Below are 25958 nucleotides of genomic sequence, written 5' to 3' on the forward strand. Positions count from 1 at the left end.
ACAACAATGTGGCCTATCTAATGATAATTCCTCAAATTGGCATCGGCCTTCTTTCGTGGTACGGTTTCTAAATGAAACAATTTATAGAAAAGTAATCGTATATTAGTACAATCATACAAAGTATATAATCAAGCGGTATGCAGCCGCTTGGCGTGCGCAGCGGGCGGCGGCGAGTCGCGGCGCCGCTTCCGGCGCGCGAGCGGCGCCGCGCTGAGCCCCGCGTGCGCCTGCGCAGCCAGCAGCATGCCCAGCTGACACGCAGCCTGCGCAACACATACACACATAAATCTATCAAACTCTATCTACATGTTGGTTGCGTTCGTGGTTGGAAAGCCACAAAGCCCGGGGTCAGGGTAAAAAAACTGTGATTTTACAACCGGCCGCCTGTCTGACGTCAACCCTCCTTGGGAATGTTATTGTTATCTATCACCTACCTATACCTAGGCTGTGTGTCCCTTAGTAGCTTCGTACGACATCTACGGGAGGATATAGACTAGTCCTATTCTAGGGCGGAACCACACGCCATATACATCTATCAATATATGTTTTATTTAATATTGCTGACGTTTGAAAGACTATAATAAATCCTTCCTCAAGAAAATTGACGAATCGTAATGACAGCGCGGCCGCAGCGTACGCAACGCTCTGAGAACCTTTCGCTCAAAGAAGTAACCATACTAAAAGGACAATACAACTTGACCATAAAGAGTAGAAATTAATTAAAGTGTAACTAAACATTTCCCATACAAAATTGTTGCCATACTTCGGCATTTCACGCCAAATCGTGACAGCTGCGAGCAATCTAGCGCATTAATTTATTGTCAAGCTTGTAAATAAGTGGAAGAATTTATGAGGTCGTGTCTCAATACAAGTGTCAGGGAGTGCTCCTATAAGGGTTCGATCCTTTTCGAAGTACTGAACCCTAAAAAAGGAGAGCCGGTAAAATAATAATATAACCTACCTCTTCTTGCATCTGTTTTGCCATAGTGTACACACTGTGTTCACTGCTGTTATACATGAGAGCGTTTGATAGCATCAGTAACACGTCTCGTTGGAACTGAGCAGTTGTTCTGAAATATATTAGACTATTTACTACCTATATATACATCTCACCATCGAGTACCGATTCGCAGTGAGACGCAGCGGACCAATCACAGTGCGCCATTGTGACGCGACGACAACCACACCGCAATGTGATTGGTTCGCTGCGACTCACTGCGAATCGATTCGATAGTGAGAAGTGAAATGCAAACCCGCACTTTTTTATGTTTTTAGTATAATTTTAATTTAGTTACGAAGTTTTAATAAATAAATAAATATATTCGGACAAACCACACAGATTGAGCGAGCCCCAAAGTAAGTTCGAGACTTGTGTCATGGGATACTAACTCAACGATAATATATTTTATAACAAATACATATATAGATAAACATCCAAGACCCGGGCCAATCAGAAAAAGATCATTTTCCATCATGACCCGACCGGGGATCGAACCCGGGACCTCTCGGTTCAGTGGCAAGAACCTTACCACTGCGCCACCGAGGTCGTCAAATGTCGTCAATGTTAATGTTATTTAGTTTCATTTTTATAGATGACTAGCGACCCGCCTCGGCTTCGCTCGGATAAAACCACATTAAAATAGGTAGCCTATGTCTGATTACTTTATATGTGATTTCTGTCTGTGTGCAAAATTTTATCAAAATCTGCCCAGTAGTTTTTGAGTTTATTCATTACAAATAAAAATACAAATCTTTTTATCTTTATAATATTAATAACCTGAACATACAATAATATATTGCTAACCTTTTTTGTATCAAGGTCAGCCTATTCTTTATGTATATCACATGTTATGAATTCAGGTACAGTTATGTCTTTGATTATTATTTTTGCTGTATTATCGTATTATCTGTATGAATAAAATAATTTATTTCTGACCTTCCTTCACGGACACTTTTTCATGACGTGAAAAAGTGCCCGTGAAGTGTCAAATTTCTGAATAATGCTGATTGTAAAATATAAAATTCGAAAAATCAAAATCAAATCATATATTCAGAAATTGGGCCTTCACACGCACTTTTTCACGTCATGTTCCAAATTAAATGATATTTACCAAACCTACAAAATACTAGAATTTCGGTACGACCACTGCTGAGAAGAAATGAAAACTCATTTGAACAGTGTCGGTCCCTATCATGCCAGAAGGGCTTACAAATTTTTAAGCCTATTTATATTATTGCTTCCCATTGTGACGGCTCCAGCTCACATCATGCTTTACTATAATTTGTGTAATAACGTTTAAATAAATATATTTACAAAAAAAAAAAACTGTATTGAAGTTTGTCAATTACCTGATAATTCCGGCGTCTATGTTTTTCCTAATAGTAGTGAGATCCATAGGTCGTTTGACCACAACACTATAGCCCGGCGCTTCCTCGTCGCTGATTGGTCGCAGGAATAGCGATGCGTATTTGTGTGCGCATAACCTGTAGAAAATATTATTTTATTTTTATTTTATCTAATTAACGCTCGATACATTAAATAAAAATGATATTTTAAATTATTAATGTCCTGTCTTCATAATTAGTGCGTCTATTCTAAATTATAAAAAGAATTCAACGAATTATTAAAACTGTTGATGCTTTTTCCATTTCCATGCGGATGTTCGGCTGTGATTTTACAACCGGCCGCCTGTGTGACGTCTACCCTCCATGGGGATGCTATTGCTGCATTTACCTAGGCTACGTACGCTAGGCTCGTACGACATCCACGGGAGTACATGGAGTGGTGCTGTGTTAGGGCGGGACCACACGCCAAGTTAAATGTTGACTGGCGCAACTCTTAAGGGTGTTTCTCAGAGCATTTCGACCGCTGCGCATGCGCTGACTTTACAATTTTTCAAATTTTAACAAACACAAGAATTAGTTTTACTATCTGTCTTTAAAATAATTAATCTGTACTGTGGCAATGTAAATTTTATGAATGATTGATTTTGGAAATGATTCCTTGCTCAAGAAAATTGAGGGGTCGTAATGACAGCGCGGCCGTCGCTCTGAGAACCACCCTCGTGAAAGTCACCCTCTGAGAACCACTTAAGCAAATGAAGCGCAGTAATAAGGCGTACCGGCTGTAGACGAGCATGACAGACTTCCTCCACAGCCGGTGCTGGCGCTCCGCGTCGCTCGCGCTCGGCGACTCCGGCGCGCTCTCCGACCCTGAACAGGCTATAAACAAGATGGCCGCCGAAAATGTATATAGAACTAGCTTTCGCTCGCGGCTTCGCCCGTGTTGATTTGTCCGGGATGAAGGTACCCTGTGTCCCTCTCCACACTTCAAACTACATGTGTGCAAAATTTCAAGAAGATTGGTTGAGTAGATAAAGTGTGTAAATGGTAACAAACAAACTTCCTTTCGCATTTATAGTATCAGTTAGGATTGCGTATGAGAGAGCGAGCGCTCCATGAATAAACTGATATAAAATAAATTAATTGAATGAATGAATTAATGAATAAGCAACCGAGACTGATAATTTGTTAGTAGTGTTTATGTATTACAGTATACTTTCAAATATTAAAATTATTTCTTTTTATATATTTTTTTTTATTAGCCTATTGATTTGTCCCACTGCTTTGCTTGTTATCTCAATCCCAACTAATATTATAAATGCGAAGGTAATTTTGTTTGCTACCTCTTCACGCATTATCTACTGGACCGATTGTTATGAAATTTGGTACACGGGTAGAAAATAACCTGGAATAACACGTAGGGTACTTTTTATCCCGAAATTCCCACGGGAGCGAAGCCCGGGGCGTAGCTAGGTTTTTTATAAAAGGCTACTTGATCCATTACAGAATAATAAAATAATTAAACGTCATTTTAGTCGATCAGTTTTGTTGATTACGAGATTTACTATTGTTTCGGTCTCATGAAAGTATATTAGGAATTATTTATTTTCAAGATCTGTGACGTCACAATACATTACTGTCACACAAGCGCTGCATATAACATTTAGTTTTTGGCATAAGAAAAAAGTAATACTAATATTACTTTCCAGCGGTTTAACCGTAAAAGCGAAACAGACAAGACAGACATACAGAATTTAGCATTTATAAATATTACTATCGATTACTCAAAAAGCTACAAACTACTGGCGTTTTTGTACGACCACTACTAAGAAGAAATGCCGAAAGAAACTCATTTGAACGGGGGACTGCATTTAAACGTGTAAAAAGAACGAGAGCCGCTGATTTTGAAAACTTTCCGCAACACTTACTTCTAGAATCAGATTTCTTCTTCCGCGAGTAGTCCCTCTTCTTTCTCCCGCCTTTCTCCTCTTCACGACTCAGCTGAAAAACATTTTTTATTAATCTGAAACTATAAAAGCGTTAATTTTGCCCAATAATTATAATTTTAATCGAAATCGTGACAATAGTCATTTTGTATAAGAGTAAAAGAGTAAAAGAGTCCTTTTGTCTGATGGTAAGCGCTTCCAATATTGTCCAGGACACGGATGGGTGGACCACCACGGGCCTCCATTAGCGTGTTATCGTCAAAGTGTCGTCCTAGTGTTACGTTACGTGACTTTTGACAAGTCACTATTTCTGATGGTAAGCACCTCCATCAGTGTCCAGGACACGGATGGGCGGGCCACTTACCTCCATGGGTGTGTCGTCGTCAGTCTCCGTGTGGTCCGTATGCTCCACGTCACGTGACTCCTGACTGTCTGTCTGTAACGGCGCGACCGCTTCTTTTATCATCTCCTTCAGAGGCATGGAATCCTGGTACAATACAAGAAATTTGGTATATCACATTTAAAAAAAAAATTGTAGATTACTAGCTGCATTCCGGGGCTTCGCTCCCGTGGGAATTTCGGGATGAAAAGTACACTATTTGTTATTCCAGGCTATATTCTACCCGTGTATCAAATTTCATAACAATACGTCCAGTAGATTTTGCGTGAAATAGTAACAAACATACACACATACATCCTCAAAGAATTTCGCATTTATAATACTAGCTTTTACCCGCGGCTTTCTTACGGGGACAGTTAAATTTCAGCCAAATTTCAAGAATATTGTTTGAGTAGATAGAGCGTGAAGAGGTAACAAACAAACAAAACAAACTTACTTTCGCATTTATAATATTAGTTAGGAAGTTAGGATTAGATACACCAAAATAGTGAAGCGAAACATTTTAGTCGAGGTTGAAATGACTACCCGAGTTCTCTCGACGGGAGCCGATCCTGGGTACACTATTGATCGGTTGAAGAAATAATCATCAAAATTACGTTGCAAGATTCCATCCTGAAAACATATAGCTATGTTTTTAGGTAAATAGAATATAATAGAAATTCGTTTATTCAAAAAACTAGAGACACACACATAACAAAAAAAAAACAAAACGTGGGTAAGTGATTATGAGTGTGTGTGCTGCAGTAATTTAAACAGGCCACAACTCAGTGGTGTTATTACTCTAAGAGCAATACACTGATTTTCAGTTGGATAAGTATACATTTGCAAGTTAAATAAATAACTTGTAATAGACTCACGTCGTCATCTTCCTTCTTAATTTCTTCTATTTCTTTCTCTTTCTCCTCTTCAATCTGTTCTTCTTGTACCTCTGGCTGTGTCTCCTCTTTTGGCTCGAGTAATGGCGGGGGAGATTCTTCCGGGAGGGGCGCTGAAAATAAACATAAGGCATATCCTCGCTCTGGTAAAAACATGACAAATTATACCCATAAACCTACATCAGGAATCACACTATCTATTGGTGAAAACTGCATGGAAATCCGTGCATTCGTTTTTGAGTTTATCGCGAACAGACAGATACATGCGGCAGTGCACATTGTTTTATGATATGTAAGGATAATTGATGATATAATTGTTCGGGGAGTGAGGCCGGTGTAAAGCACTTCACTTTATTTACACGAAACGGATTGTGGAGTTGCAAATGTGCATTGAAAGTAAGTAAAATTGAGTGATAGAGCGTCGACCGATCGGCCGACGTCATAGGTGTTCGGTTACACCGAACAATAACAGTGTTAAAAGCGGTGGTGGTGTAATGGTTAAGCCCGCTTTTGTATACCGAAGTTGATAGTTACCCAACTTGTTTAAATGAGTTTCATTCGGCATTCCTTCTCAGCAGTGGTCGTTCCGAAATGCCAGTAGTTTGTAGCTTTTTTGAGAAATCAATATCCTTACGTAATATAAAACAAAGTCCTTTACCGCGTCTGTCTGTCTGTTCGCGATAAACTCAAAAACGAATGCACGGATTTTCATGCGGTTTTCACCATTCGATACAGTGATTCAAGAGGAAGGTTTAGGGGTATAATTTATTATGTTTCTACCCGAGCGAAGCCGGGACGGGCTGCTTTGAAAATATAAAATTTGAAAAATCAAAATTAAATCAATTCAGAAATTGGGCCTTCACACGCGCTTTTTCACGTCATATTCTAAATCAAATGATATTTACCAAAGCTACAAACTACTAGCATTTCGGACACGACCACGTGAAAAACTGCCTGTGAAGGTCTAATTTCTGAATAAATTTTGACCCTATCAAACATGCTTACCATCAGATATTTTTTCGTTCACCACGGGTGTAGGCTCCTCCGGCAGCGGTATTGTTTCCGGAGCGACCGCTTCCGGTTCCGGCTCCGGTTCGGGGTCGGCGACCTCCGGGGCAGGGGTCACCTCGACCTCTTGTACCGTTTGTACTTCTTCAAGTGGTTCTTCCACGCTAAAAGAAAGATTTTAGTTCTAAACTGATGTTGATTATAATCTCGTACCAAAAAATAAATTATCTTTACTTCAATACGATCAACTATCTGCGTCCCGGGGCTTCGCTCCCGTAGGAATATCGGGATCAAAAGTACCCTATGTGTTATTCCAGGTTATATTCTACACGTGTACCAAATTTCTTAACAATCGGTCCAATAGATTCTAGGTGAAAGAGTAACAAACAAACATACACACATCCTCACAAACTTTCGTATTCATAATATTAGTAGGAATATGTATCTCTAAAAAATTGTGTAAACAAACTTATGTCTTTTTAACCCGCGACGCAAAAAGACGGGTGTTATAAGTTTGTCTGCTAAGTGTGTCTGTCTGTCTGTGTACGTGGCACCGTAGCTCATCAACGGGTGAAGCGAATTGGATGCGTTTTTTTTTATTTATTTGATAGCTAATTTTTATGCGGTGCTTCTTAGATGATATGTTTGATCGAAATTGGTTCAGCCGTTCAAAAGTTGTAGCGAAGTGAATATTGTAAGTTGGGGGTATTTTAATTTTGTCTAAACAAATAAACTTGTTATGATTTCCACAACCTTATAAAATAAGACTAACAGACCTATACTTTTTACTATATATATATATATAGTAAAAAGTATAGGTCTGTTAGTTATATATATATATATATATATATATATATATATATATATATATATATATATATATATATATATATATAATAGAATAGTTTTTAGTAAATGAAGAACCTTCGTTAAAAAAAATGTTTTACTTCAGAATAGTATTCAGAATAATACCATACCCACCCGCCATCTAGTGGCAAGTCTCTGTCTGACAGGGACAGTCGGTAGGGACGGACATACAGACACATAAATTGAGTGGAGATTCAACGTGCGTCAACACACGTCAGTGTCAAAACTTATGGAATATAACGTGCTGCGTCGTCGCAACGGAGCACAACCGAGCAATGGGCCATGGCCCTATGGTTTCTACGGAATCCTAAACAACGATTTTTAACATAACATTCAAATTTGAAACAACATGAAATCACCTCGGCTCGTCGTCAACCGTTACAGTAATATCTTCTTCCACGACTTCCTCTTCCGTCGTTTCCGGTACTGTTGGCGGCACTTCCGGTTCTTTGACCTCCTCCTTTATCTAGAAAAAAGTTTGAAAAATTGTTTATTCAAATAGTCAAGACATACTTGTTATTTAAGGTCACGGAGATAGCGACACAAAAGGAAGTTTCGAATCACGTAGATGACAATGCTACGTGGGATGTGTGATGAGGAACTCGCGTATTCGCGCCAGCTTTTATGTCTATGACAGAACACACTTCAAGAGAGCTCCGAACCTGGTACGGCCACGTCTTGCATAGATCCGCAAATTACGTAGGGAACAAATGTCTGGTTATACCGCTCCCGCTTGACCCTGGCAGAAGGCAAACCCAACAAGTGCTGGCTTGATGTCGTCAAGGATGATACGCGTGACAATGGTCTGACAACTGGGAATACCGACCGTGCGAAGCGGAGACGAAAATGTAGGAAAGCGGTCTTGGGGCTCCGACACTCAACGGCTGAGGAAAATACCTGGAGAGAGTTTAGTATGGATTTGTTACCTTCTGCTCATCAGGCTGTATGACCTTGATCTCTGGTGTGGGGAACTTGACCTCTGGGAATGATATTTTGACCTCCGGGGACTGTTGTCCCGGGGCCTCGTCGGGGGTTTGCTGAAAATAAACATTATCACTACATAGTATAAAATAAAGTCGCTTCTCGCTGTCTGTCTGTCCTTATGTATGTATCTTTAAAACTACGCAACGGATTTTGGGGTTGTTCGCAGATCGTATCGACCGTATCGACCGCTGCGCACGCTCTCATTACAATTTTTCAAATTTCAACAAAGACAAGAATCAGTTTTAGTATATGACTTTACATTAATTACTCTGTACTGTAGTAATGTCAATTTAATGAATGATTGATTTTGGAAATGATTCCTTCCTCAACAAAATTGACGGATTGTAACGACCGCGCAGCCGCAGCGGTCGAAACGCTCTGCGAACCACCCATTGATACGGATGTTTTTTACAGATAGTTTTTTTTATATACAGGGTTACTGGTATCTAAAGCATAACCTTCCAAAGGCGCATCTCTATGCGCCTTGGACTAACATCTTTTGTTCTACGACTTTTGTCTAAACGTAATAAATACATTTTTTTTTTTAAATGTAAACTCTATGTTCGATTCCGCTACATAACGCTACTGCACTGTCTCGTGTTGCACGGCTATTACAAAGAGTTAACATTAGACAACAGTTAGAATCGCAAATTAGATGATTTCCTTTTTATATGAATAAAAAAACTCAGAAACACGAAAAGTCGAAGAATAAAAGTCGCTTGTTTTGATGTACCCAAGTAGTCTTTAGGAGGTTCTGCGTTTGATAGCAGTGACCCACTATAGGGACAAATCACACGGATTTAGCTAGCCCCAAAGTGAGATCGAGACTTGTGTTACGGGATACTAACTCAACGATACTATATTCACTAACATATACATATATAGATAAATATCCAATATCCAAAATCCAAGACAATCTGAATCGGGAATCGAATCCGGGACAGTGTCACAGGCTTTTATTGTTGTCAGGAAGATCCTATTGCATTCATGTCCGTGCAGTAAACGTTGAGGAGTTCCCACGTCTGGAGCTGTTCCTGGACGCACCATCACATCTGTAAGTACAGTACTCACCTCAGTCTCCACTTCCACAACTTGAACTTCTTCTGTTTCCGTTTCCGCTGACACCGGTTCCTCCTGACAATCACACATCATTATTTTTTACTTGTAGATATCATCCTATCGTTGCTTTCTCGATTATGACGCCTCGAAGTCCAGGGTTCGAGTAAAAGATAAATGTTATTTTACGACCGGTGGCCCTAGTATAGAACCAATTAATATCCTCCCTTGGATGTTGTACGAGGCGAGCAAAGGACACATAGCCCTGGCAGGTAACCACAACCATGGTGAGTTGACGTCAGGCAGACTGCCTTTTTTTTTTACGCTGACACTAGGCTTTGCGGCGTCATAATCCCGAATGTAACATCCATACGGGAAGATTACAGAAAGACAGAGAAAGAGAAAGGGAGAAAGAGATGGAGTAAGTAAGTTCGAGACTTGTGTTATGGAATACTAACTCAACGATACTATATTCTATAACATATACATATATAGATAAACATCCAAGACCCGCGCCAATGAAAAAAGATCATTTTCCATCGTGACCCGACCGGGGATCGAACCCGGGACCTCTCGGTTCAGAAGCAAGCACCACTGCACCACGGAGGTCGTCAATTGTAATAAAATAAATAAATAACTGAAACAATGACCTTGACTTCCACTGCCTCCCCGTCCGTCGCTGCGCGCGTGGCGACTTCCATATCACCGTCGTCTTTCCTCACTGTCGGTTTTTCTGCCGTTCTGTGAACAAATTTCATCATAATCGGTCTTGTAATTTATGAGTTTACTCATAACAAATAAAAATACAAATATTTTCTCTTCACAATATGTGGCCCCGGCCAAATCAAAAGGGACCTTATGGCGCCCGGCACTTTTGCCGTTATTGCCGTTGTTTCGTATTCGAACAACGGTAATAAAGATCTAAGTGCCAGCCGCCATAAGGTCCCTTTTGATTTGGACGACCACATATAAGTATGAACATATTATTTTCATTAAATACATCCTTACATATTATAAAACAAAGTCCTCTGTCGCGTCTATCTGTCTGTTCGCGATAAACTCAAAAACGACTGCACGGATTTTCTCATGCGGTTTTCACCAATAGGTAGTGTGGTTCCTGTTCCGGGTCGGGCTGTTAGTACAAATATAAAACATATTTAAAAACTAAGCCAACAAAAAATATGTAATACCTGACGGGGCCCTTATGCATGGTCGCGACCGGCGGTATATGTATGTCTATATCTCTGAACGCGTAAACATCTTCAGCCTTTATCTCTATGTCGTCGATGTCCACAGCGGGGGCGAGGGCGGGGGCGGGGGCGGGTGCGGGGGCGGGGGCCGCCGCCAGGGGGGCGGGGGACGAGCTACTTGCTGTGGGAATAGAAAATATATATAACTAGTTGTTCGCACGTACACAATAAATTCGCCGAATAGAAACCGCGTACACAATATTTTTGTATAAAATTGTGAATATTTCTAATCGGTTGTCCTAGTCCTAGTACGAACTTATAAATTCTATTGAAACATACCTTTTAAGTTTCATCAAAATACCAACGGTTTCAAAGTTATCGCGTTACAAACATACAAAAAATATACGAATATGTGCACTCCAATTCTCCCGTGGATGTCGTACGAGGCGACCAAGGGACTCACGCCCAGGCAGCTGATAGGCAACAATAGCATTCCCGAGGAGGGTTTACGTCAGGCAGGCGGCCGGTAGTAAAATCACACATATCCTTAAAGTTTTTTCTTTATGCTGACCTCTGGCTATATATATTGTTGATGTCACCCACCTTTCAGTTGCTGTTCTATCTGTACAAGCTGACTTTTGATATGCTCAATAGCCGCGTGTTTGCTCTCGTGCTGCGCCGCGCCCGACGGCGCGTTCTTCTCCAGGAGCATCGACAACGTCGGCGCGGTCGCTGATGGCGATATCGTCTCTGTGAATTGTTGTTTATGGTCGATGATGTGATGGGGTGACGCTAATGACGGTGATGTAAATGTCTTGGAATTAGAATAAATGATAACAATAAACTCGCTAAGCGCTATGTGTCTCGGATCCGATGGACACACCCAGAACACACACAGCAGACAAATATCTGTGATTGGTGAGTGATATAAAAATTTGCACGCGCTGAGAATCGAACCCAGGACCTCCAGATAGCGGACGGTCGTGGCGACCACTACGCCACGGAGGTTGTCCATTTTAAGTCATTGAATTTAAGTTTTTATTTTATTCATATCATACTTAATGACTTTTGTTTGTAATTAACGAACTTAAAAACGACTGGACCAATTTTGATGAAATTTGGCGCAGAGATAGATGAAACTTTCAAGAGGCTACTTTTAAAAAAATCGTTTTACCCGAGCGAAGCCGGGATGGATCGCCAGTTCAATAGTACAATCTATACAGTTTAATAATTATAAAGAGGTAAGCGTTTGTGAGTTTGTATGTTTGAGGCGGGTAATCACCGAAACTATAAGATTTCAAAAATTCTTTCACCATTAGAAAGGTACATTATCCATGATTGCTATAGGCTATATGTCCCGGGCAACATCAAGCCGCGAGCAAAACCTAGTCCTTACATATTATAAAACAAAGTCCTCTGGCGCGTCTGTCTGTTCGCGATAAACTACTGATATAATACGATAAAATACTGTCGCATCGATTTTCATGTGGTTCTCATCTATAGATATATGTATACATATAAATTATTATGGATTTACCCGAGCGAAAACGGGACGGGCCGATAGCAGTTTATATAGGAACTAGCTACGCTCCGGGGCTTCGCTCCCATGGGAATTTCGGGATAAAAGGTACCCAATGTGTTATATTCTACATGTGTACCAAATTTCATAAAAACCCGTCTAGTAGATTTTGTGTGAAAGAGTAACAGACAAACATACATCCTCACAAACTTTCACATTTCTAATATTAGAAAGATATATAGCGTAGATTTTGCGTGAAAGAGTAACAAACAAACATATATACATACATACAAACTTCCTCACAAACTTTGCATTTCTAATATTAGAAAGATATTTGATATTGGGGAGCTGTATTTTTTAAAACCATTCGATAAACATAAATTCTAATAATATTTTCACAAAATTAAAAAGATAAAATTAAAATTAGAAAGTTATTTAACTTACCAATAGAGTTGGCGGGGTGCGATATGTGTTGTGGTGTGGTGACCACAGGGGAGGACTTGAGCAGTGACGTCAGTAATGGCGACGCGGGCGGCGCTGGGGTCGCTGTCAAAAAGAATAATTATTTAAAAATTTTCTTTTCAAGATGGCGTCTATATCTCGCTATTCGACTGTAAATTATGTACATTATGTACTTTTATATATTATTAGAAAAAAAAACATTGTAAGAAACAATTGTAAGCCGATCTGGCATGATAGGGACCAACATTTCTTCTCAGCAGTGGTCGTTCCGAAATGCCAGTAGTTTGTAGCTTGTGAGAAATAACTATAAATATAAAAATTGACGAGAAAAAGTGCCTGTGAAGGTCTAATTTCTGAATAAATGATTTGAATTTGAATTTAAAAAATAAAATGTTTGAATATATTCAAAAAATCAAACACGATAATTTTATGTCACTTTAATTGGTCACTTTTATTGATTCGAGATTATTTCAGTCTCTTAAGTGTATTAGAAATTCTTTTTGACTACAAAATTTGTGACATAACAATACATTAGTGTCATACAAGCTGCATGTAATTTTTTTTTACATTACAAAAATGTATCTGATTTAACTAGTTTGAGAATAGCCAATTAATAATTTATATGTTAGGGCTTACGACCTCTGTGGCCTAATGGTCATCATGCAGGACTGATACACTGAAGGTCCCGGGTTCGATCCCCGGTCAGGTCAACATGGAAAGTTATCTTTTTACAGACGTTTAATTAGTTTCACCTGTCCTTATGTTTGTCTGTAATCAAATCTTATGGTAAATGTCGCCTACTTGAAATTTCCCACGTCGCTTCAGTTTCCATTACAATGCATTATTATTATTATTATTTTTTAATCTATTTTTTGTCCAGGCTTCAGTTGCTTGGTGCGACTATGCCAGCCTCATGGGGAAATTCCATTTTATTTGGTATTATGTCTGCCTTTGCGTCATCACCCCTCTCCAGAATGTATAAATACATCTGGCCTCCCGAGACAACAGTTTGTTCAACATAATGTTGATCTCACCATTGGCCAAACAGAGATCACGCAGGAGTTTATTTCTTAAGCTTGAGTACTGGTTACATTCCAACAAAACATGAAGCAAATCTTCAGTTTTATTGCACACATTACATGCATCCGAATGGGCTTTTTTAATAAGAAAATAAAACTTGTTAACTGGAACATGACCTGATCTCACTAATGCATTATTATGATAAGCATGACTTGATAGTGACACCCAGGATCGGCTCCCGACGAGGGAACTCTGTAACGGTTTACTGTGCGGACATATTTTTGTCATGCGTTGAATGAATGAAAAAATGCTTGTGACAAAAATTACAATTTCGTTAAATAAGGGCTAAATTTCGTGAGAGAAATCATACATTAAGATGGCTGCTCTCTTTCATCTAGGCAGACATACGAGCCGATTTTCTTTCCCTTCGCCGTTTGGAAGCCTGCGGGAGAGAGAGGGAGAGAAAGAGCCATGTAAAGAAAGAGAGGGACAGAAACAGAGAGATGGACATACCAGTTTGTGGAGTCTGCGGAGGGCGCCACGTGCGCTCAGCCCTGGCGCGGCGTTCTTCCCTCTCTTTCAGCCAGGCAGCCCGGCGAGCTGTCTCTCTTTCTCGCGCCCGTTTGGAAGCTTCAATCGAAGACCATATCTCTTGCAAGCGGTCTTCGCTTGTCACCGGATTTTGAGCTTCGCTTATGATGTTCTGTAATATAAGGTATAAGTTATATACTATACATTGGTTAAATTGGTATATAAACTCATGTGGAATGAGTAGTATTTGAACCTGGGACCTTTCGGTTCACAGGGTGTCTTAACCAGAAGTGATAGGTGAGTGGAAATAAAAAAGGATGAACAACTCACAGTCAATTGCTCGTACTGCTGGTTCATCTCAGCTAGATTCTTCTGTATCTCCACAATCCGCTCCTGTGTCAACCGCTTCAGGATGCTCTCTTGTGGCGTCTCCACAGCGCCTTCTGAGCTCCGTTTTTTGCGCTTAGGAGTCTCCACATGTTCCAACAGGGCGCCATACTGGGCCGCACAGCTGAAAGGAAAACAACATTTTCTGCCTTACTGTGAGAATAAAATGTCTAACGTTTTTATTCCCTAGACGACAACACCAACGCAAGCAGGACCACCATTACAGGTAATTGGTCCAGAATGAAAAGATTGATTAAATATGAGACTATATGACAGACTTGTTTTGGTAACTATTTAAAAGAACATTTATAGAATCATCTGTAAAAAATCGAACCTTCCAAACTAAACTGAAAGAGCTTTTTGAAAGCTCACATGACAAAAATAAATTATTAGACAAAAAAGTAACAGATCTATAACTTTTGGGTGAAAATGGTTGGATTCGGCATTGAATAGAACAACTTAAAAATTGTTTCGAATACTGAAGAGACGTTTGCCCAGCAGTGTGACGGAAGAGGTTAAAAAAGCTAGTAATAATTATAACACAAAGACGTAAACAAACCTTTTTTGCGAATACCAGTCTACTGGTCTGTTCGGTTCTCCTATCGTTTTCAAGGATCTGGACACCGACATCCAATTCTGATCCCCACTCCTGACTACCGCCGAGGCAAGACACAGCTGCTCCCGTATGTTCCAAGTGTCCAGAGGCACCCGTTTTAATTGGAGACGCTCTTGTATGGAACTCATGTTGAGGTTATATTTAAACAACAAAGCTTGTACTTGTAGTTCACAATTATGTTATATATTACTGCCTACATTGTTTCAATTTTCATGCCATACTTGCATGGGCAAACAAATAGCTATGCCTAAATCTAATTGCAAATATTTTATATTTTGGCGGATTGCACTTACACACAAGCTAGGTAGGTATAGGTTTAGTATATACTAGTAATAGTATGTACTCTGTAGTATAGGTCTGTAGTATAACAAATTTGTTTGACATTACTAGACGATGCCTGACAATACTGACATTGACATTTTGTGAAGACATTAATTCTTAAAATGTCACGATGGAAGCGACAAACGATCTATACTACAGCCAAGAGCACTGTGCATCTGCTTTGTTATTTGACGAACAAAACTCACCAGCAAACCCACAGTATAGTTATACAGTATTGTTTGTTAACCCTAGTCGTACAAGTAGCGCCATCTGCGCTGAGCTTTGCGTGAAAGACAGCTACTATTTTATAAAAACACCATTAAACTTAGAATTTAAGTTCAATGGGATAGACTTGGAAGTAGTAAACACATTCACTCTGTTGGGAATGGAGATAGACAGGCACGTAAACTGGAAACAACACATTCAAAAACTGTGTGCGAAATTATCCAAGTTTGCATATGCTCTCAGAGAGATAAAAAAAACTACAGACATAGAAACAGCACTTACCACCTACTATGCTTACGCCTACTCATGGCTTAGCTATGGCACGATTCTATGGGGAAACAGTACCGACTGGGCTAGTGCTTTTACGCTACAAAAAAGACTGGTTCGAAATATAGCTAATATTAAACAAAAGGATAGTTGTAAACCTCACTTCCAAAAACTAAAAATCCTAACCTTACCGTGTATATACATTTTAGAAATATGTAAATTCATCCGAAAACATCCATACTTTTTTGTAAAAAGAAAAGATATACCCACAAAATACACATCTCGACATCAAAACAGATTACAACTTCCCATATCACGCCTTCGACTTCATTCGACGAGCCCTCTAGTAATGTCTATAAAATTATATAATAAACTTCCAGAAACCATAAGAGACATAGAAAGCTATGCAGTTTTTTTAAAACATGTTAAAGAATTTTTGAACAACAAGTGCTACTATTCTATAAAGGAATACTTAGATGATAATGATAAATATTTTAAAAAATAAGACCTATTACTTAATTGAACACACACACATTTTAAAAAAATCTATTATGCATAATAAATTAATTAGTTAATTATTAATAATATAATTTAATATATCAAAATATATTCAATATCTTAATAATTATAATTTAAATATTTGACATAAAACTAATACCCCTATAATAAAAAAACAGAAATCTATCAATAAAATTAATAAAGCACGCATATATATGATTAGTTTTTATAACATAATGGCCCTTCTCTCATTGCAGCGCCCGTCAGGGCCCTTAATTGGTTCTAATTCTATGAAAACACCTGTATTACATTAAGGACGCAATAAATGATTTGATTTGATTTGATTTGATTTGATTTGAAAACTTGTAGGTAGCTAACATTTTTAGCTAATTTTACTAGCTACTTCTCATACTTGAGACCACAGAGTACTTTCTATTTATAATGAAATTTTACAATGGTATTTTCTATTTATAATGGTAGGGACCTATTGCAATATTGTTATTATCAAGAATTTATCCACACAAACGACTTCAAAATACTAAATAGCTAACCTTCATTAGTTGGATTGGAGGGATACCCTTCCAATAATTCATAGTTAATTCTATATCGTTCGACTATCGTACACAGGCAGTATATGTAGACTAGATCTTTCTGTTTCATAGTCAATGAGTCATTTGAGACTTTCAAAAATGTTAATCTAAAGTTCTAATAACTAAGCAATAAAACTATCATTCATTTTTTATTATACTTTGTATTCGTTGACACATTTTACAGTTTTGATGATAAGAAGTTGAAAGCCCTATGCCCTTAACTATATTATTAGAAACACCAGTAAAATTAAAATTACTGTGATCATGGACGCATAAAAAAAAGGCTGTGATAGATACCTACCTAGATAAATATACTGTTACAAACACAAATAAGCAACGTTGATTTCCAGTTAACACCTTGAAAGTAGGTGCGGGCGCTAGAAATAATTAAAAACATGAAAGAGTAGATTTAAGATACAATAAATACAGAAGAAAAATAAAATGAAATATTAGTATTGTCTGACTATCTTACAGTAACTACCTAATTAATAATGACAAACCTCATTTACAATCATCCTATCAATTTCATTAAATGTTATCCGATCCGATACAACCTTGTGATAACGTAAATACCTACATAGGTACATACTTTATAAATATATGTATTTTATGATATTGTGGTAATGTTGATTCATTCCTTGGCCGTTTGATTAGGTATTAGTAATTGTTAACGGCTTTTCCCTGCTTCGCTCGATCATAATAAATTGTACACCTGAACCTTCCTTCCATTATTGAATAAATGATTTAGGTATATTGTTTTGACTACTGAATAATTTGGGAAGTAAATTAATGGCGGTAAAATGTTAGGGGAATAAAAAACAGACTATACTAAATTAAGAATAATAAAAATGTACGAAGAATTTTTAAGCAAAAAGTTTGTGTACCAACATAAATTAGTAATACAAAAAATTAGGGGAACCAATAGAGACTCGACAAATGCAATTTTTTTATATTTCGTACGTTTTTGTATCGTAGGTACTAGTAGCAGCGATATATAAGCCACGCCTACCGGTGTTTCTTTCGGTGGTACCTACCACAGAGTACAATTTTATAAGGCAATAATGGCAGACGACTACCTACGTGACGGTCGCGCTTTCTAGATCTATGGTTACGGGTTCTACCGTACCATAAACATAAGACTTAAATTATTGCCAGTATAACGTACCAATCATTTAAATGTCTTATTGGATGATATTAGTATTTATATTTACAGCACAAATTGTATGAACCATGGAATTAGTACCTAGCTGTATTGTATAAACAGATACCGATGGATGATCACACTGGGATCCAAAGAAACCGAGGTGTAATGACAATTTTTGTTAGACTCCCATATAAAATGGCTGACCAGCTGATCGAACTGAGTATGAAAAGTCGTCATTTTTAAAAGCTTTTATTTAACTTGCAATGTATGTATGTATGCATGCATGTATGTATGTATGTTCACTCTTATTTGGCTGTTTATTTCTTTTGGAAATTGTATTCCATGCTCACAACATATTTTCTAAGGGCAGTGAATAAACCGTTACTGGATGAATTTCACGACTGTTTTAAGGCGGCGAGTAGCGTTTCATTAGTGTCGCATATTTTTTAAAATAAAGAATATATTTTTAAAATTAAACATTTATAAAATTAACATTGAACCAGTACTTTACTTATTTATAAAATTGGATAATTACATAGATTACTGTGTACGGTACAATTTAATAAACACTAATGTCCACGACGACGTTTAAAACGCTCGTGTAATTCACCCTATTATTAAATCTGTGGATTAAATATGAACTGGTGTAATTTAATCATTATTACAATAGTAGACTTGTAGTAAATATTAATTAATTAACAATAAACATACTTATATATTATACGAAACAGTTTATTTATATTAATTTTTGTCACAAACTTAATACGAAATGTCCCAAACGAGATCATTATTGCAAGCATGCATGGTACTTAACAATATTGTTAAATATTGCGCATATAATTATGGCAAATACCTAGCATCTTGCTGTTTAGAAATAATGTCAAAGACATTTTTATCTTGAAATGATAATATCATGAAAGATATAATGAAAGATATTGACAGCGGTTTGCTTAACAACTTCGAGGACTTCCAGTGTAATATTTTAATTTACCTAATTTATCACATGGCAATATTTATGACTCTACATCACAAAACTTTACCGTAAAACTAAACTTGCGTAAGTTGTTTTGTGTTGTTCTTTCAAGTGTTTCATGATAAAGAAAATTTTTGCTATACCTAGTAGTTATCGTGCTATTCTAACCTTGACGTTGGCAAAATCATATCGTTTTGGCGAATGATGGCGTCATAACACAAGGATATTTATCAAAGAGTCCTCTAAGTAATATGTGATGTATGGTGTTTAAATAAGTTTAATTTTTGCGTAAACTAAACTTGCACGATCAATGAGGAAAAAGTGCTTTATCTGTATTGTAAAATTTGCCTGCATTTTATTCCTGCCTAAATTGGTAAGTTGTATATTTGTTGTATATTTGTTATAACGTTGCAAGCGCTCAATATGACTAAGAATTCTACATTACATTATTGGTGTTGAATTGTTATACGGTATATATATAATTGTTATACAGTTATGAAAAGTAAAATAAATTTCAACTATATACCTACCTCAATGAGTTTCTGAAAAAAAAGGACCTTGACGGACACAGACAAAATGAATAACAAAATAAGAGAGGTAACAAACAAATGTACTTTCTGATTTGTTATTATAGTTATTGTGGATTAGATTTTATTTATGTTACAGATAAGTTTATTTTCTATATATTTTTAATTTTCTGTGTGGTTGCAATGAATTATATTTAATTTGAAAATTGTTTTGATTCCAGCAACAATTTCAAATGTAAAAATTTGTTACCTACATCAAAATGTATAATATAAAATCTGATAATGTTTCATATTTGGTACCTGTGGAATGTATAGACTTAGGTTACATGAAGAGAAACATACATATTGGTGACACCGTCAAGCCACTTTGGACTCCACATCAAAAAGAGTACTGCCAGTTTCAGTTGAAAGCTTGGAGAAAAGATACAGACAAAAATCTTGAAAAGAGTGAGTATTTTCTTTACATTACATTACACATTCTTTACATTACACAGTTTAGTTCACTAGTGTGTATGTGACTACTTGCCACTAGATCTCAGCTGCACCCTGGGGCTTCGCTCCCATTGGAATTTTGGGACAAAAAGTGCCCTTAGTGTTGTTTTCTATTCTAGGTTATATTCTATGCATGTACCAAATATCATAACATTCCGTCTAGTAGATTTTGCGTGAAAGAGTAATACAAACATATCCTCACAAACTTTTGCATGTAGGATATTTATTTCAAATAAATAAAACACATGTTCCTGTTTCAGATGTTACTACTATCTGTCACATATGTAACATCGCAGTTCCGGTTATTTACATAAAAGAACACAATAATAGTAAAAAGCATAAAAATTTTCTGAAAATAATTTTTGAGTCACTCGACAGAGTTAAGAAAAATATTAATGTAGATATCATATCACAATATTCTAAATCATCTGTATCAACATATTACTGTGAAGTGTGCAGTGTGATAATTCAGAAAAATGATGAAGGTACACACAAAAACACAGGTATACACCAGAAAATGCAAAAGAACAATGATCTAATCGAAAACTTTTTGACTTTGTATGAAAAGGTCAATGATGCCAGTTCAAATGATGGTAATAATCATATTGATCCCGAAAGTTTTGTATATAAAAAAGAGACACCTCTGGAATTACTTCAAAAGTATGTGGATTCATTAAAAAACAGATATAGTAATGTGTGTATGAAAATTGATGTGGTGGATGAGAATTTTGTTTCGATAAATGTTCAAGGTAGCACTTTGAGAGTGCATATTGACGAGTTTAATGGTTTCTCAAGTTTGTATGATGTTGAGCCGGTGTGCCTTCTATGCAAAGTTGTTATTACAAATAAAGAAAGCCATATGTGGACCGACATGCATATGAAGCATGTTATGACACCATTGCCAGATCAACATTGTATCAGACAGGTAACTTTTTGATTTTCGTCAATAAAATGAGTGTTCATTATCCGCGTACACCTTAGATTAATAAAAAGAATTACGCCTACCCTTATCCCACTTTGTGTGATCTGTTATTTCCTTTTTACTATTGAACTCCATCCCTCGGTCGACCTTCCCCCTTACTTCATTTTCCTTAAAGTTAATTATTTCTTTTTGACTAGCTGTTGCCCGCGGCTTCGCCCGCGTTTATTATGTGCGTCCGCTTATAAATTAGTTTTTGTCAATGTCTCGGGATCTAAGCAACGTATCGCGATGAAACCTATACCAGATTTTTAAGTTAAACCTCCAGTAGTTTTTCCGTGATTCGCGAAAATACATACAAACAGTAAAAAAAAAACCAATTGTTTTGGCTTGTATCAAGTCCCATAAAGAAATTATTTTTCTGTTATATCTCTTATATACAGACTCTCACTGTTTTACTATGTGTATAGATTTATACTAGGTAGGTACATACTTAATTAAATTTCAAGTGTTACCTACCAACAGGAACACGTCCAGTTTATATCAACCTAATCCTTCCATATTATAAAACACAGTCCTCTGCCGCATCGGTCTGGTCTGTTCGCGATAAACACAAGAATTACTGCACGGATTTTCACACGGTTTTCATCAATGGATAGTGTGATTCCTGAGGAAGGTGTATAATTTATTGTGTTTTTAACCGAGTGAAGTCGGGACGGGCTAGTAGTTTGTAGCTTTGGTAAATATCATTTAATTTAGAATATGACGTGAAAAAGTGCCTGTGAAGGCCAAATTTCTGAATAAATATTTGATATGATTTGGTTACACGGGCATTTGCCCGCATGCAGAATGTTTTAATTTTGCTCCTAAAAAAATCAATCTTTAGTAATAATACTGAATATTGTCTGATTATTTAATCATTTCTTTCAGATAAACCAAACCCAAGGTCACTGTGTAATTTGTAACGTGTTAATTAAAAATATTGAATCACATAAGGTAAGTGATTTGGTTCACAAAAGTAAATTAAAAGATGCACGTCTAATTAACGAGACGGTATGTCAGCACACTCGGACCTTAGTTAGGGACACAGAGAAAACTGTACCGAAAATAATAGAATTCCACAAACAAATAAACAATGTTCACAACGAAAACACACAAGCATCGGTTCTAAAGAGAATAGATAATGTAGCAGATCATAAAAAGCTTAATAATTCGCCAAATTCAAACGTAGACAACAATGAGGATGCACAGACATTAGTTAAACATACAGACAGAGCTGTGCCAAAACCAAAGCTTCAAGATGCAAACACTCTAGAATCAAATGTAACGAATAAAAATGATGAACACATCGACAAAAACGTTCATTATTTGATGTGTAAGACATCAAGTCCGAAAGCTTTACAATGTATAGTATGTGTTTGTTTTGTCCCAACACAAGCACACAATGTCAGTGATCATTTACAAGGAAAAAATCATAATAAGAATTACGAACAATGTTTGTCAATGAATAAATTACGAAAGGTTAAAAATGGATTCGCTTGTGACTATTGTGCATTGCATGTGCCGGATAAAAGTGAGATAATACATGTGTCCAGTCAAGTCCATAAAACAAATATGAAGTCGGGTGTTAAAGATGACATGATTTACTGTGAACTTTGTAGTGTCTACATTGATACTCATAATTTGAATAGCCATCGGTTTGGACAGAAACACAAGGAGAAGGAAATATCTGCCAATGAAAGAAAAAATGCTAAAGAATCACCATACTTAGCTTCTTATGTAGAAGCTAATAAAAATTTTGCACAAGTTGCAGCTACATCAAAAACTGTTCAGAACGCTCCAGGAAATAATGCTAAAAGCGTCGATTCAAACGCTACAATGACCACAGCAACACCATCAAATCCTGCGTCTAATGTCCAAATGACATCTTCAATAAAAAATATCAAAACTACGTCTCAAATTATGCCATCAACCAATAATGCATGCACACATGCTGACACTACACAATCAGTATTAAAAACGAAACCTCACTACCATCTTAAACAAAGCTCTTTGAACTCACTTCTATGTAGAGTTTGCAACGTAAGTGTACCGAATGCTGTTGACAATATAACAACTCACGTTAATGGAATTAAGCATAAACAATTATACGAGGAACTTTTAAAGAAGAATGAAGTGACTAGAGTGGATCTTAATTTTTATTGCCGTATATGTGCCGCACAAATACCGAATAAAAATGAGCTTTTACATATATTTAGTAATAGACATGTCAATATGAAGGACACTAATTATAGTGTAGCTACTAATCGCGGTACAGTTAATGTGTCTTCAATTAATAATGTTCAACCGTCAACGTCAGAAAAGTTTCAGACTAATCCAGTTCAAGGTGAGTCTATGAGTTACCATTTTAAAAAGTCTCACAATATGAATGAGTTGATTTGTAGAGTGTGTGATGTTACAATCCTAAATACACCAATCAATATTACCGGTCATGTTAACACGGAGAAACACGTAGATGCCTACAAGAGATTGTTGCGAAATAATTTTGTTTTTTTTTACTATAATGAATTTTGTTGTCACGCATGTGTCTTGCACATTCCATTACGGAAAGAGTTGAATCATATAGATGCACCGGAACATTTAAATAAAGTAAAATCATATTCTGAAGATGAAATCACAAGAATTGACCTGTCTGATTGTAGTTCAGACGGAATTAATTTTTTTTGTGAATTTTGCAAGTTAGTCGTTGACGACGATGACATAACATTTGAAGAACACCAAATAAGTGTTGATCATGTAGAAAATATTCGAGAGTTATCCAAAGATTCATTATATTTACAGACCGATTCGTATACAAAGCCAAAAAGCACTTTAAAATGTAGATTATGTGATTGTTATGTCAATAATAATTATTCATGTGTGAAACAACATATACAGGGTTTTATCCATATGACAATGCATAAGAAGTTGCTTGATAACAATAAAATATGTATGGTAGGTGATAAGTTGTACTGTTTAGCTTGTAAGGATATTATAGATAGCCAGCAAGTATTTGCACATATAAAGTTGGCAAATCACACAGGTAATGTGTCGCTTATGAAATGAGGCAAAAAATAGGTATTTCGTATAGCAATGTTATTGTTATTTTTTAAAATAAATTAATAAAATTAATTTATTTCTGGCTCCAACCCAAAAAAATCAATCAATCAATGTCAAATATAAATGTAATAAACATGTTATTACATTTAAATTTGAGACAATAACAACAAATATTAAAAAAAAGAAGATAAAGAGAAATCATTTTATTCATAGCATACAAATATACATCACAGAAAATTAACAAAATTATAATATTTCGAATTAATTAAAAGTTAATTAATTAATAATTGATTGATAATTTACACACAGGTACATAAATTGAACGGTTTTTTTAAATATATTTTTACAAATATCTTACGCCAAAAATTAAGTCTACTGCATATTTCCAAAGCACAGGTGAAGAAGAAGCGACACAAAAATCTTAACCGCAGCCTTTTCTTCAAATACATCACCTAATTAACTCACTGCTGAATAATAAGTACCTATAAATTATCCATACATTCGTTCTGTTTCTATATCGAAATACCTATTTTTCAAAAATATGTAACGGTTATAAAAATTTGGTACTAATAAAATCGACAGAGAAATGTTATTTTTGCTATATTATTATCAAAGCATACAAATGTAAAACATATAAGTAGTTGTAAGTCTTTTATAAAATAATTTTGTAATTTTTTAACTCATAAAATCGAAAATAAATTTATATAAGTACATAAATTATTTTAATATTATCGTCATTAAAAAAAAAATAATTGCAAGCATTCCAATATCGTAATTTCAAGTTACCTACCGCCGATGCCCGGATAAACCCTGCGAGGCTTTTGTGGTGCGGTTTTATCATGTGTTGGATATTGTAGAATAAAGAATTTAAATAAAAAATAAAGTTTTGTTTTAGTTTTTTTTTTATTCGTATTTGAAATTCATATTATTTTAATAAATTATTGTACATAATTATCACAAATTGAAATTAAATACACAAACATTTTTAGGTTATGTTTTTACTTTTTTATTTAATTTTCACAAGTGGCGTGGTCTCACGACCATCATATCCAGACACGATCGCTTAAAATGTAATACGCCTTTTTAGGGCAGTCATGTAAAAATATTCTTCAAAACTCTAGTAATAACCAACGTGTTCCTTCAACTCCTGTTTTTTTTTACAAGTCTTATTATATAAACAATCTTACATGTATTTTTATGATTTTACAGCGATCTATAATATTATTGTATAGAAGTAAGCGTTTGTCAGGTTTGAGGCGGGTAATCTCCGAAACTACCGAACCGATTTAAAAAAATCTTATAAACCACATTACATTATCAAAGATTGCTATATGTTATCTCCAAATTCTCACGGGAGCGAAGCTGGGGCAACATCTAGTATGATTTACGAGTAAAATAGACTTTTAGTAAATCACTTCAGTGGATAATTAATGTTTTACTTTAGAATGTACTATATATCTAATGGTGGAAGAGTTTTTGAAATCGGTTCGGTAGTTTCTGACATTTACCGCCTAAACATACATACACACAAACGCTTACCTCTTTATAATAATAGTATAGACAAGTAATTCGACTAAGTATATAAAAGTTTTCAACAAAATTTAACAGTGCTTAATAGCGTGAAGATTGTTTACATTGCTCGTAAGAAACTACTCGTAAAAGTAGTTATTTTTCAATATTCATAAAAAGTGATTCTATA

At 36.3% G+C, this 25958-nt stretch overlaps 2 protein-coding genes and 1 long non-coding RNA gene across 6 annotated transcripts; 1 reads left to right on the forward strand and 2 right to left on the reverse strand.

The window, feature by feature from the left end:
* Positions 1–80: 80 nt before the first annotated feature.
* LOC128682033 (bromodomain-containing protein 8-like) lies at positions 81–15526 on the reverse strand. Of its 3 annotated transcripts, none has more exons than XM_053766498.2 (18): positions 15148–15526; positions 14532–14712; positions 14184–14373; positions 12633–12734; positions 11273–11401; positions 10670–10850; positions 10130–10220; positions 9495–9557; positions 8366–8476; positions 7799–7905; positions 6570–6736; positions 5547–5677; positions 4654–4776; positions 4272–4344; positions 3123–3222; positions 2350–2484; positions 962–1070; positions 81–263 (listed from the first exon to the last, which is right to left on the reverse strand). In XM_053766498.2, exons 1-18 carry the CDS (start codon positions 15330–15332, stop codon positions 129–131), a joined length of 2313 nt encoding a protein of 770 aa, XP_053622473.1. In that variant the 5' UTR covers positions 15333–15526; the 3' UTR covers positions 81–128. The 3 variants fall into 3 exon arrangements, with proteins under 3 accessions (XP_053622473.1, XP_053622472.1, XP_053622471.1); XM_053766497.2 differs by having other exon boundaries at positions 11273–11419; XM_053766496.2 differs by having other exon boundaries at positions 11273–11461.
* A 3739-nt stretch (positions 15527–19265) lies between these two features.
* On the forward strand, positions 19266–25161 carry LOC128682034 (uncharacterized). 2 transcript variants are annotated; one of them, XM_053766500.2, is made up of 4 exons: positions 19266–19459; positions 19971–20196; positions 20502–21166; positions 22091–25161. In XM_053766500.2, the coding sequence occupies exons 2-4, from the start codon at positions 20010–20012 to the stop codon at positions 24263–24265; spliced, it is 3027 nt and encodes a 1008-aa protein (XP_053622475.1). In that variant the 5' UTR covers positions 19266–19459; positions 19971–20009; the 3' UTR covers positions 24266–25161. The 2 variants fall into 2 exon arrangements, with proteins under 2 accessions (XP_053622475.1, XP_053622476.1); XM_053766501.1 differs by having other exon boundaries at positions 19455–19595.
* A 16-nt stretch (positions 25162–25177) lies between these two features.
* On the reverse strand, positions 25178–25896 carry LOC128682042 (uncharacterized). Its single transcript, XR_008406081.1, has 2 exons — positions 25799–25896; positions 25178–25472 (listed from the first exon to the last, which is right to left on the reverse strand). It is a non-coding gene; the product is annotated as an uncharacterized LOC128682042 (long non-coding RNA).
* Between the last annotated feature and the right edge of the window lie 62 nt (positions 25897–25958).

This window comes from Plodia interpunctella, chromosome 29, assembly GCF_027563975.2.
Source record: "Plodia interpunctella isolate USDA-ARS_2022_Savannah chromosome 29, ilPloInte3.2, whole genome shotgun sequence".
Lineage (NCBI taxonomy): Eukaryota > Metazoa > Arthropoda > Insecta > Lepidoptera > Pyralidae > Plodia > Plodia interpunctella.